The 12,384-nt window shown below is 37.8% G+C and overlaps 1 protein-coding gene across 3 annotated transcripts in view; it reads right to left on the bottom strand.

Annotated features, from left to right (window-relative positions):
- The window catches only part of MED27 (mediator complex subunit 27), a 173,480-nt gene that overhangs the window by 103,882 nt on the left and 57,214 nt on the right, over positions 1 to 12,384 (bottom strand). For 2 of the 3 annotated variants that reach the window (XM_037879433.2, XM_043530238.1), the window contains exon 3: positions 4,589 to 4,719. In XM_037879433.2, the coding sequence (XP_037735361.1) occupies positions 4,589 to 4,719 (131 nt within the window). Of the gene's footprint in view, positions 1 to 2,025; positions 2,846 to 4,588; positions 4,720 to 12,384 lie in introns of those variants that run through there. The other variant, XM_043530239.1, reaches the window with a different exon arrangement.

Genomic DNA, 12,384 nt, shown 5'->3' on the forward strand with positions numbered 1-12,384 from the left:
CTGCCTTAGCACCATATTTATCTTTAAAAAATTCTGTATAGGGAAGTCCTGCATGAGAGTCTGCAACTCTCTCACCCTCCTTGAGGGAGTTATGGCTATGAGAAAAGCTGCCTTTTGGCAAAGAAAGGACAGAGAGCAGGTTACCAAGGGCTCAAACAGAAGACCCATGAGAGCAACTAGCACTGTATTAAGGGCCCAGAGTGATGCCATTTCTTTAACAGAAGGGAAGAGACAGACTAGTCTTTTTAAAAAATGTACTTACCTGGAATTTAGAAAAATGGATTTCACACACTTGAATGGAATACATATCTGCAACCGCTCAACGAATAACTGGCAATACTTACAAGCCACTTCATAGAGTATGTAGCCTGCCTTTTAAGTTTAGGGATTCCTGAAAGTTTGTACACCACATGCCTTTCCCATAAGAAATAAATGATGGCTTCACTAAATACATGGTTGTTCCTCCTTTTAAACAGATGAGAAACCTTCAACTTCTTACAATACTCATCCGCAGTCAAATTTATAGCCATATATATGTTATGCTGATGCTTCAATATGTACATCTTTCAAGAGTAATTAAGACTAACCCATCCCAGCCCAAACTCATGTCAAAAAGTATGAATAAATCTACCGAGTCTGTTTTCCTTACAATTGTTTGTTCCACTAAGAAAAAATATTTTAGATTACTACTTCTTTCTATTGGCAGTTTTCTAATGAACATTTATTCAAATAAATGGAATATTCTATATTTTAACCAGCTATATTTAGCTGCACTAGAGAGGCATATTCAGAAGCCTTTCTGGTCTCCAGCTCAGAAGTGTAAGGATTTAAAAGACCAAAGGGGTTATTGAGTAAACATGCTGTTGCTAGGCAAAAGAACACATGTAATAGGTTCTGGTTGAAATACAGCTTGCTAAAGTAGTTTAGAAACCCTATAATAGTTGGGCTATTTGTGATGCACTGTAGCACACTGCACCACCACATCTGGGAGACTCAAGTTTTGAACTGCCAGCTTCACAAGGGAATGTAACTGCTCCATTTGCTACTAATTGGATATAATTAGCCTTTGGGATACAGTGCCAGCATGAAAGGCCTTCAGAAAATTCTTTATCCATGTCATTATCCATCTTATTTCCTGAGCCGTAGAGTGGTAGTTTCCTGGCATTCCTCTTCTGTCTGACATCGATTACTTCATCGGGATAGAATTGTACCTGAATTCATTAAACATCTGGTCCTCACCCTCAGGAATTGCTCATTTGAGTTTTCAACAAAGTTCTGCAGGAATCCAGACTGCCTATAGTCTGGCACCAAGCGAAGGTCATAGTCTTGCTGAAACCGGGGAAAGACCTACACTTGCCTTCGAGCTACAGCCAGTTTCACTTCTAAGCGTTTGCTTTAAAGGTCCTTGAGTATCTGCTTGTGCAAAGAATTTCACCATCTGTGGAAGACAGGCTGGCACCAGAGCAAGCTGGTTTTCACTGCAGTCGTAGTACATGTGATCAAGTTCTGGCACTTACAACTTTGATCAAAAATGGATTCCAACATAAGCTGAAGACTGGTTCAGTTTTCCTTGATCTGACCATGGCATACAATATGGTTTGGCACATGGGCCTTTTGGTGAAAGTGCAAAGCTAGTTTTATCTCCCCGTGCACTAAGAAAATTTGAAGCAATGCTACTGCTCTGAATAACATTTAAGTGTTACTGAATCCCTAAAGACAATGCTACTAAAGACCTGCAACTTAATATTTTTGCTGAAACAAGAATATTTGTCAAAATAAAAAAAAATGCTTATTTGTTCAAATACACAACAGATACAAGATATCTGAATTTCCATGGCATAAATAATAGCAAAGTGGTGGGAAGAATTCTTCACTTCCTAAAATGCCTTTTCAAGGAAACATCTTGTTTGTGCTGAAGATTCTTCCCATGCTGCTTCTGCTGTTATGAGGAATGAGGAAAAATGAGAAGGGAGAACTCATTATACCCATGAAACTGTAGCACAATTGGGACAACGTAATCCATTTGTCGCTCCATTTTTATATTTTGATATAAGATGTCACATTAAACATAACAATGAACTGTCAAATACAAAAATATCAGACAGAACAAGCACATCAAATATTGATTAATTAATGTAGCACAACATGTAGTCATCTTAATCCACGGAAACGCAATTATATGTTCACTATTAGAGAAACCAGGATTACTGGAGATTGTCTGCAATAGCACCACAGCATGTAGTTATACAATATGCATACAATAACCGAGGCATCAACTGATCTCCCAACATGCAACATATTTGAGTAAGCTTCCCTCTCCCCCCCTCAAAAACCTGAGAATATTTGAGCACCTGGAAATATAGAACACAGAGGAAAGGTTCGCACCCCAGTGGGAAAATATTGATAATGTACCCTTTTATCTCAATAATCCTTCAACTGCTGCAATTTATTTTGTTGGCCCTGAATCACTAATCACAGGCAGGAAGGAATCTGAATAAGAGATGTTCCCAGGGTGACATTACTATGCCAGCCACATTTTCAAACAACTGTATCTTTCAAATTGCCAACAATTCAGACACCTCTTAAACTTGCCACAATTCTGTTCTCACCACTGGCCAAAGCAGTTAGACATCCAGACGATGGGCCTGATCCAGCCCTCATGATGAATTTATGTGGTCCATGGGAAATATTTAGAATTTGCATATACCCAGCTTCCATTGGGGGGTGAGGAGCGGGAATTCTAGTTCTCATGATTGAGAAGAAAACCTTCCAAACATGAATCAAGTATGACAGATGCAGTACAGTCTGAGTCTGCGGACAGGCTGCAAGAGGTGAACTTCCCTGCCTACCAATAAAAAAAAAAAAAAAAATCTCACTGGCATATTGATTCTGAAGCCTAACGATACAAAGTGTAAACATTAATTTTTTCATTGCTTATTTTAGGGGCAGAATGGGGTAGAAGTGGGAGTAAAGCCTAAGGGTAAGAGTGTGGCAATTGGAAGTTGATGCAGGAAGGAAATTCAGAAAGAAGAAACAAGAAGTGACACAAGAACAGTGACAAGAGAGAGAATAGAAAAGTTAATGAAGGAAGAGGGCGGAAAAAGTGAGGTGGAGGAGAAGAGAAATATAGCTGATCCTTAAGGTGAGCTGAGTGATGCTGAACGTGGCAATAAGGTTAACAAATTGAACAAATAACAATAATATGACCATAACAACAAGTTTAGTTACTACACTAAGGCTCTATTCAACCCATTACATACTCTGATCACATTTTCAGGCTTCCCTCTGCAACCAAGAAGGTTATGATTTAAAAGAAAAAGGAAAAAAAAAAAAGGTTAAAAAAAAAAGTAAGCTGAGATTTTCCCGTATCATAGGATTTCAGAAGCTGGGGCTATGAGGAAAAACAACAAACGTCATCAGACTCAGAATAAAACTGAGAGAATTGGCAACACAATACTCTAGCCCATGAACCATAATTAAAAATGGAATTTGTCTCTCTCTACCAAATAAATTTAACTCCTCTGCCAGAGAAATATACACATTCAACCAAAGTCTACCTAAGTTACCACCGCAGTCTGAAGTCAATGCAGTTACACTGATACAACACAGAGTGATATTTGGCTCCACATCATGTAATTTTGCTAAAGCAGCCTTTTTAACTAGCCTGCTATTGATATATCGGTAAGAAGATACAACAGTTTATAGATTTTTGAATTACTAGCTGTTTAAAGTTACTATACAAGGAGAAAACTCTGCTGATTGCTCTCATTTCATTTTATCTTAAGAAAGCTTGGATTTCCTTTAGGTCCAGCACTGACTCAGTGCCACAGACTCCAGTGACAGAGATGCAATACAATATTTATACATCAGTGGATCTTGTTCTACGTGAAAGGCAGCAGTCCATTTTTACCAGCTATAATGATGGTCAGTACCCTGAATAATCACTTAACACTTCATTTCCTAATATAATACTTTTCTTATACATAACTAAATATTTTAAACAGTTTACTTATTTATAAGCCTAGTTGTGGGTATCTCGGTGTTTCTGGCATCGCAACACAGACTGCCTAGAGTGCTGTTGTCTGTGTCCTTAAACATTTTCTAGGTGTCCTCATAATTGCTTGTCACCTGTAAAGGAGGTTTCAATCCAATGAAAAATTAACATATGGTGAACAGATGGACTGAACAGGCATTTGACAAGAAAGTACTAGCACCAAAGACTTTTTGGCTCCAGTCTTTTAGGACTTTCTGAAAAGACCTACTCAAATCTCCTAGTCACTGATCAGTTAATGAAGAATCTTGCTTCAATGTCAATCTGATCTTGCAAAAATACTTTCAAGGCCATCTGGAAAGGAGAATTCCTATATTTCAGATTTGTTGTTAGAGTCCAAAGTAATTTTCAGGGAGACTGATAGGCAGCAATTCATTGTTTTCATGGTACCCATAGTCCCCATCCAGTTACTAGTCTCACTCCTCTATAGAGCAAGCCCATAGCAAAAGCCTCTTAATATTACAAGGTTAATTTTTTAAATTAAAAATAAAAAACATCACACAATAAGAATTCTCTCAAAAATGTTCCACTACTCACTGAGGTGGTAAAACAAGAGTTGTAGGTTGGGCTTTTGGTCTCCGTTTTGCAGATACTCCCATCTGGTTGGCAGAACGTTTCAAAGACTGTTGATTCAAAAGGCCAGACGCTAGCCCTGCATGGTACTGCAACTAGAGAGCAAAGTGAAATCAGCAAAGAGACAGTGCATTAAAAATCCTCCTCTTTGCCCAACTGCAATATTCTGTACATCTCAGATTTTCATCTCCTGAATCCTTAGTAACACAACAGCTACTTGCTGCTAGTAAGACAGCAACTAATACTTTGCACATTATAGCACCATCCATACAAGCACTTTACGAACATTAAATACAAGTTATACTTTACAACAGGCCCATGAGGAAGGTAGATATTCCCATTTTATAGACAAGGAAACTAAGCTACAGAGGTTAAGTAACTTGACCAAGATAACACAGCAGTTGTGCAGGTGAGTCAGTAACAGAATCAATATTTCCTGAAACCCAGTTTTGTTCATAAAACCGTAGAACATTCTCGCTCTCTCTCTCTCTCTCTCCAACAACCATTCGGATTTTTTTTCCTATTTGAAGTCACCATGCTAGTTTTATAGGAGGCTTTATCTATGTGAATGACCTGTGACCAATATTATAATTTCTGCTAGACTACTCTTTTAGGCTTGAAAGCAGAGCCCACGATATATTAAAAAAACTGTAGTGTTTAATAAGCTACAGATACAAACTAATTAAGGACAGTATGTTGTGTCCAAGTTGACCTAAATCCTACAGAGGCAGCCAATTTCTCTTTAATATTTATTTCAGATGCCAGGAAAACTGATCCCATAATTTGCTGCTCTATGCAAAATAAATTTGTGAACCTGGACATAGCTCTCATTAATTTAAGGAAGTAATATTTTACTATACAAACAGATATAACAATAATTATTTATGAATGGGTAACAGATCATACACAATAAACCAAGAGATTCAGGGATCCTTAAAAGAAGAGGATCAGGAAGCTGGCTACATTAGGAAAATCTAGCTTTTTTTTCCCAATTGCTTGCACCTGCTCATTTTGCAAATGAAAATTTCATCTGAAGTAGCTGTCTTCCCCAGGCATTTATTTTAGTTGACAGTGAAAGACAATATGTGAAGGATGTATGTGAACATGGAAGACAATTTTACTGAGCTCATTCTCAGATAGACATACTGGTGTCTTTATGGTGAAACCAAATTATGAAATCGATAAGTTACAAATTAACCTTAACACTTCTTAAACCATCCTGCTCAATGAGGTTCACCCTACCCCAGATTCTGAAGTAAAAAGCACCAGATATTTATTCAATGTTAGCCAAGTGGAATTCTTTCCATATCTGTAGCCCTATATCAGTGTTTTGTCAAAGTGTCTATACATTTGTTTTGAAAAGGTCAGCTATTTTACAATTGAGGGAAACTAATCCCATGACCACCACATAAGAAGGTCATAGCTTCCTCGCCATAACCTAACAATGTTCAGAAAATAAAATCCACTTATACACCACCGTTCTACACTCTTGTGACTGAAAATGAAAGAAACAAAACCAATTAAAATTATCTCCTTGAAAATTACTCTAAAAATGAATGAAGCTATCCAGTGAGCCAATAAGACTTAAATGTCAGTGTTTAGAGCATCCTTATTGCTTTTTTAACAGCTTCCTGATTTACTTGGTCGATTTGCCATGTGATTTATACAGCACTATGACACAGACAAAGATGTATAGCACTCTTAATAAAAGCAGAACTACTCTCAGCTAGGGAAAGGGAGGGGTATCATATTGCTCTAACAACTCATCTTAGACCAATGAATTTTGCTCAAATTTGTTTTTCTCCTACAAATTTCTTAAATGGGAAATCAATGAACGAAAGGGACACTACAAGTTTGAAAGACAATGTTTCAAAATGTCAGAGGCTTAGTTTTCTATCTCCACTACCAGAATTTGCAATGAGTGCAACATGCACAGTGTTTTATGGAATTAAAGGGAAAGACAGCTTGGCAGGAGACCCCTTCCTGGCTCTAGGAACATTCCCTTCCCTTTTATTCATTGCATCTTATTATGATCAGTGCAAACTCAGCCATTTTGTCCCTGCTGACACTACTCTGGAAGAGTTATGCTCACTGTGCAGAGTGGCATGACAGGTATTTTACCCAAATGGCATCATTTTGGCCACCTGCTCAAAAGAAAGAGCAAAAAATAGTACTATTACAGATGAACTCTTAATATTACCATTTTAAAATGTGATACTATTCGGAGACCTCCTGGTATATTTCACACTTAGGGGCCAGGTACAAGAAAAGTATGTACCCTTTTTAAAAAATTAGTATTCCAGAAAACAAACTATGTCCTTGAATGCTGACTTCAGTGACTTTTTGTTAATTGTGTACACACACACACACCCCATTCTATGCTTCCAGGAACACAGACCCAACTGTCAAAAATCTATAAGGGCCCATAAAATTTTTTTTTTTTAAATCTTTATAATGAGAGAAAGGGTCAAAGTTAATAAAACTGATAGGAAACTCCTGTCCAATATCATTTATACATTATTTAAGCATCACATACTGTATTGTACACAATGCATTTTTGAACCAAAAAGACTGGGAAAATGTTTCCTTAGTCACAGGTTCTGAAAAACAGAACCAAGGCTAAAGGGTAATTCAGATTTATTACTATTTACAAATACAGGCATGAGATTTAATGCATAATGTGGTATATACACATAAAATGTACACTTTACAATGCACACATTTATCTCCTAATGTTCCACGAGAGCAACTCTTGTTTCAAAAAGGACCACGAAAAGGTCGATAATAGTTCTCTACTTTTCAAGATAGTTCAAGATGTTCTTTTTATGGCATGGTCAAATGTGAGCAGAATAAAGGACTGGGGGAAGGGAATACATCTTTTCATCATATCTGGTTATTCTAGGTTTTCTGTTCTGTTATTCCATCTGCAGTTACCCTTTCTATTATTCTGGTTTCATGGGCTTTTTAGAAAGTCCCTTATTCCCAGCACGAAATTATTACAGTACAGTTATTATAGGAGCTAATTAAAAAATTGCTAGTCATTCTATCATCAGAAATTTCCTGTATAGGAATTATCCTACAGATGGGATATACAACCAGTATTGTCAACCCCAGCTATTCAAAAGTCATGAGTCAGACCCTTTAAAAAAAAATCAGGTTTTTTACTTAAAAAATTTGTGGGGTTCGTTTATTTACCTTGTGGTCTCTGTGCCTTTAAGGTGCTTTCAAGAGTTTCTATGCAGCCATGAAGGCTAGAAATTCTCTAAAGAAATATGAGATTCTCTTGCAATTGCCTGACTCCAGGAAAATTACATTTAAGAAAGACATGAGATTCGCAACAAATTAGTGAAAGCTGGCAACATTAGGTAATGAGGCTGTCTTTAATGACCGGCTGAGATAATGTTTAAGACAGTGCAAAATATATATAATTTCACATAGTATTACTCCATTGTTTTACTGCTTTGCCTGTCTCTACTTGTTCACTCTGGCATGCAATAGTTCAACGCCTTTATTTTGCTCTCAGTATTACTACTATATAGGTGATACAGGACACAAGCACCTCTGTTGGCATACTTCCAGCATTTCTTGGGGGGGGGGGGGGGGAGTGCTTTGAAACACTAGTATAAATAGTAATTATTAGTATTACTTAAAAACAAAATATTGAAAGAATCATAGCCTTCACATGAATAAACTGTAAAATACTTGCTATTAGTTTTACTCAGTTCAAAAGCCAAATCACTATCTTCTGGATGGTGAAAAAATATTTGGCTTCTGTAGCTCAAGCCAGCCTGGGATGTTTAACAGAAGACATAGGTCAAGAATGGATTCAATACAAATAGGGAGAGGAATGAAACCAGTTCAAGAAGTCTATGACTTGGTCCATCCACTCCTTCTGAGCATCATTCAGAGAGTTTGTCACGTGACTGAAAAGATTTCTGCCTTCACTCCTCAGGAAAGAATGGTACAGCCTGATCCCTTAGGGTCCAATCAGCGCTCAGCATTTACTGTGAGATGTGGAGTGCTTTCAACTCATTAATTTCAATGGAGGCTGAGCACCTTGAAGGAGTAGACCAATAAGCCGTTTCATGAGTTACTTAACTTGTTACATCAAAGATGTGACTCGAACGGATTAGTCACAGACGCTCTAAATATTTCATTAAGGTATTCTGCATACGTACCGGTATCATATTTCTCCAAATAATTTGTTCTCCAATTGTAACCATACTGTTTCAATAAAAACAGTCCCAGAAATCAGATGCTATGGCTAGACTGCCAGAAATTTCTTGTATTCTGATATTTTCAGTGATCACCACCCTCAAGCTGCTGTTGACAGTTACCGTTTAGCATTTTGCCAGCTAAATGTGTGCAACAGCTGTCAGATTAAATATGTAAATTACCTGTTGTACCTGAATGTTGACATATTGGACAGCATTAAAAATCATCATCACATCAGCCACTCAGGATTCCCCATCATTCAAAAGCACTATTACAGCAACTCATCCATGTAACTTTCAGTTTTGGGGAAATCCAACTGGCTGGTGAGAAGCTAAGCTCTTTACCACCAGTGAAATGCTAAGAACATAAGTTTGGCCAAATAGGGTCACACTAATGGTCCATCTAGCGCAATACCCTGTCTTCTGACGTGGCCAGAGCCAGATGCTTCAGGAGGAATGACCAGAATAGGGCAATTAGCCAGTGAGCCATCCCCTATTGTCCAGTCCCAGGTTCTGGCAGTCAAAGTTTACCATTAGGATCATATCAAATGGCCTTTTGCTTGTGTTGATTGCTGACAAAACAAGCCATTACACTCCACTTACTGAAGATATTATTTAGCTTGCAGAAACTGAAAAAGCACCTGGAGCATTTGATCATGTCAGTTCACTGTGTGCAATAAATTGACATATTAACAATCCTTAGAATTCTTTTTTGAGTAATTACTTTTGCTTCAAAAAAAAAAAAAAAAAAAAAAAAATGTTTAAAACCAGAAAGCTCATGTGTGTTCATTCTTATAACCCCAAGGTGACTTTTTCCAAAATCTTAATTTTAAATATTACAGGAACACATATGTATATCATATTTTAAATAAAGTGCTTTTGGAGGTGGGGGTGAGGGGGAAGCAAGAGGGAGTTGTTTTAAAAAGTATCTGGTTCCAACCTCCCTGAGAATAGGGGCTTCCTGGAAGCAATGACAGATCCTTATCCATCACAGGACTTTCTAAGACCACTATAACATTAGCAAAAACATGCACATTTCTCTCCTTTTAAGATGCACAGTACTTTGCCCCTCATTAAAATACTTCACCCTTTCAGCTAACAAGGGAGTTTATTATGATAAAGCTGTAGTAGTTCTTTTGAACCCAGCTATGAGCAAGCCAACAGAACACTCCCTCGGTTTCATCTTTGCAGACGAACGCAGGCAAGAGAGAAGTTACATTACTTTAATTGATACGCTTTTAAAAAAGTATCTCAGATAATGAGGCCAGTTTGGGAAAAAAAATTTCTAAACAATGTTTGATCATTTTAGTATAGCTGAATTCTCAACTTGGTCAAAACAGCATCAACAGACCAAAAGAGCAGGTTCTCCAATTTATTTACTTATTTATTTTCTCTTGCTGAACTAGGTTTCCGGCCTTTCAATTAATAGGAAAGCCAGACATCATGTATTTGTTCTAGATTTCCAACTCAGTTAGAACACTTTGTTCTCCTTTTCTTTTCTTTTTTTAAATATATTCCCCACACTCCTTCCAACTCACTAGGATGCCTAAGCAACAAGTATTGTACCCCACCTGTGGAGGTAACAGAACTGTTATCCCATTACTTTTCTTCCTTCAAATCCCAGTATTACAGTTGTCCTCTTTTAAAGAGCTTGCACTACTATTAAAATCTCTTCCATGTAACGGCTTCTATTTGTACTGAAGCCATACGCATAGTGTCACTGCCTCAGTTCCACATGGAACATTCTAAAGAGACCTACATTTGCTCCCCAGGCCTGCAGAAGAGGGTTGAGTGGGTCCTTTCCCAAGACTGGCAGATTGGAAAATGCTCTCTGAAATGGCACGCTAGGAAAACAAAGTGTGTGTCTTTCTCAGTCTGTGTTGTTTTTAAACATTGTATATTTTAGAATTTCTCTCCATTATGTCTATTTTATTCCATTCTCTCTAAGCACAATATTTATGCTGTAAGTGCTGTTTTAATTAGTGTCAGACTGCAGCCTTCAAGTGTAGTTTTGTCTCATATTTTCTTTCAAAAAACAAAAAAAATTCAGTACGGAACTCCTGATTCTAAATCAGCGAACTTATCAACCTTGTCCTTCCTTACTACTTTCAGAGAAGGGTTAAGATGTTGGAAAGAAGGGGAAAATTGAGGGGCAACATAACTTCACAACCCACCGTAGTGAAAGAAATGGGAGACTTGCAAAACCAAATAAAACAGTATATTCCTATTACCAAGAGCTAATTAGATTAGCAAAGGAATTCCAGTATCATTTCGTCCCGATATGCCAATATTTAATTGTTGACTGAAATGTCTCTTTATTTTCAGTCTAATGGGATCAGGCAGGTATGTTTAAAGAAAAAATAATAAAATAAAAACAATTAAGAACTTGCTTCATGCTAATTGAAGTAGTACAAGCTCCTCCGGATGAGCTGTAATTGGAACATTTTGGATTTTAATCTCCGCAATAATTCACCTATAGCAAGTTTTTGAAGAGACTGAAAAACAAGAGCCAAGTAACAAAAACCTTATATAAAAAGTCACTATGGTGGTGAACAACAAGAGAAGTTCCAGAGTCGCCACTGGCCTTGCATTTAAGGCACTGGATTGGTGGTCTGGATTCAGTCCTCAGCTCTATTAAATACTTCTTTTACAGAGGGTTTAAGAGCATACAAAGGGGATAATATTTCCCCTTCTTGACTAGGTTACTGTGAGGGGCTCATAAAGGATGGTGATAGAGTCCATATATTTAGGTAGGCTTCCAAAGTTAGGCTCCTACCCAAATACTAAAATTGCAACATCACCTTAAAAATGCTGGACCAATAAAGGTTCTGTCCTTCATATGAGATATTACACCAAAGACTCCTCTGCTGGTCTCTAGTTTATGTCCAGGTAGAAGTTAACAAATCCATCGCACTTTCCTGAAAGCGTTGGTAATAGGCCCATTATCCAGATCAACTTTCCATCCCCATTCTGCCCCTAATAAAAAAGGTTGCAGTATCCAAGTCTGTGCAAGAGACACTGCTGATCATGCAGGTTTGTAAAGTGTTTTGAAATCTACTTGGTCATTATATTGGTAAAAGTTAACTGCACTTTGGGATAATTTCAACCTGAAGAGACTATATCAAAATCACACTTTCTCTAGTTTAAAGAAACCTAATATTTACATCCAACGAAATGGGTATTCACCCACGAAAGCTTATGTTCCAATACATCTGTTAGTCTATAAGGTGCCACAGGACTCTTTGCCCCTAATATTTATGTTACCCCTTTGGTGTTTAGAGAGCATGACCCCTTTAAAAGTTCATACACAGGCAGAGGAATTGCTGGTTGTTCCAGGAAGAGGAGAGTAGAGAGAGGGAGAACAGAGAGAGAGAGAGAGAGAGAGAGAGAGAGTGTGTGTGTGTGTGCACGCGCGCGCGCACGCACGCGCCTCACACACTGAAGCAGTAGAGAACCAGCCTGAAGCCCAGGAGGGACAGAGCAGCTGACCTGGGACGTCCCAGGACGGAAGCGAGAAGAAGCACTGTGAGGACAAACCAGATCCAG

This window comes from Chelonia mydas, chromosome 16 (assembly GCF_015237465.2).
Source record: "Chelonia mydas isolate rCheMyd1 chromosome 16, rCheMyd1.pri.v2, whole genome shotgun sequence".
Lineage (NCBI taxonomy): Eukaryota > Metazoa > Chordata > Testudines > Cheloniidae > Chelonia > Chelonia mydas.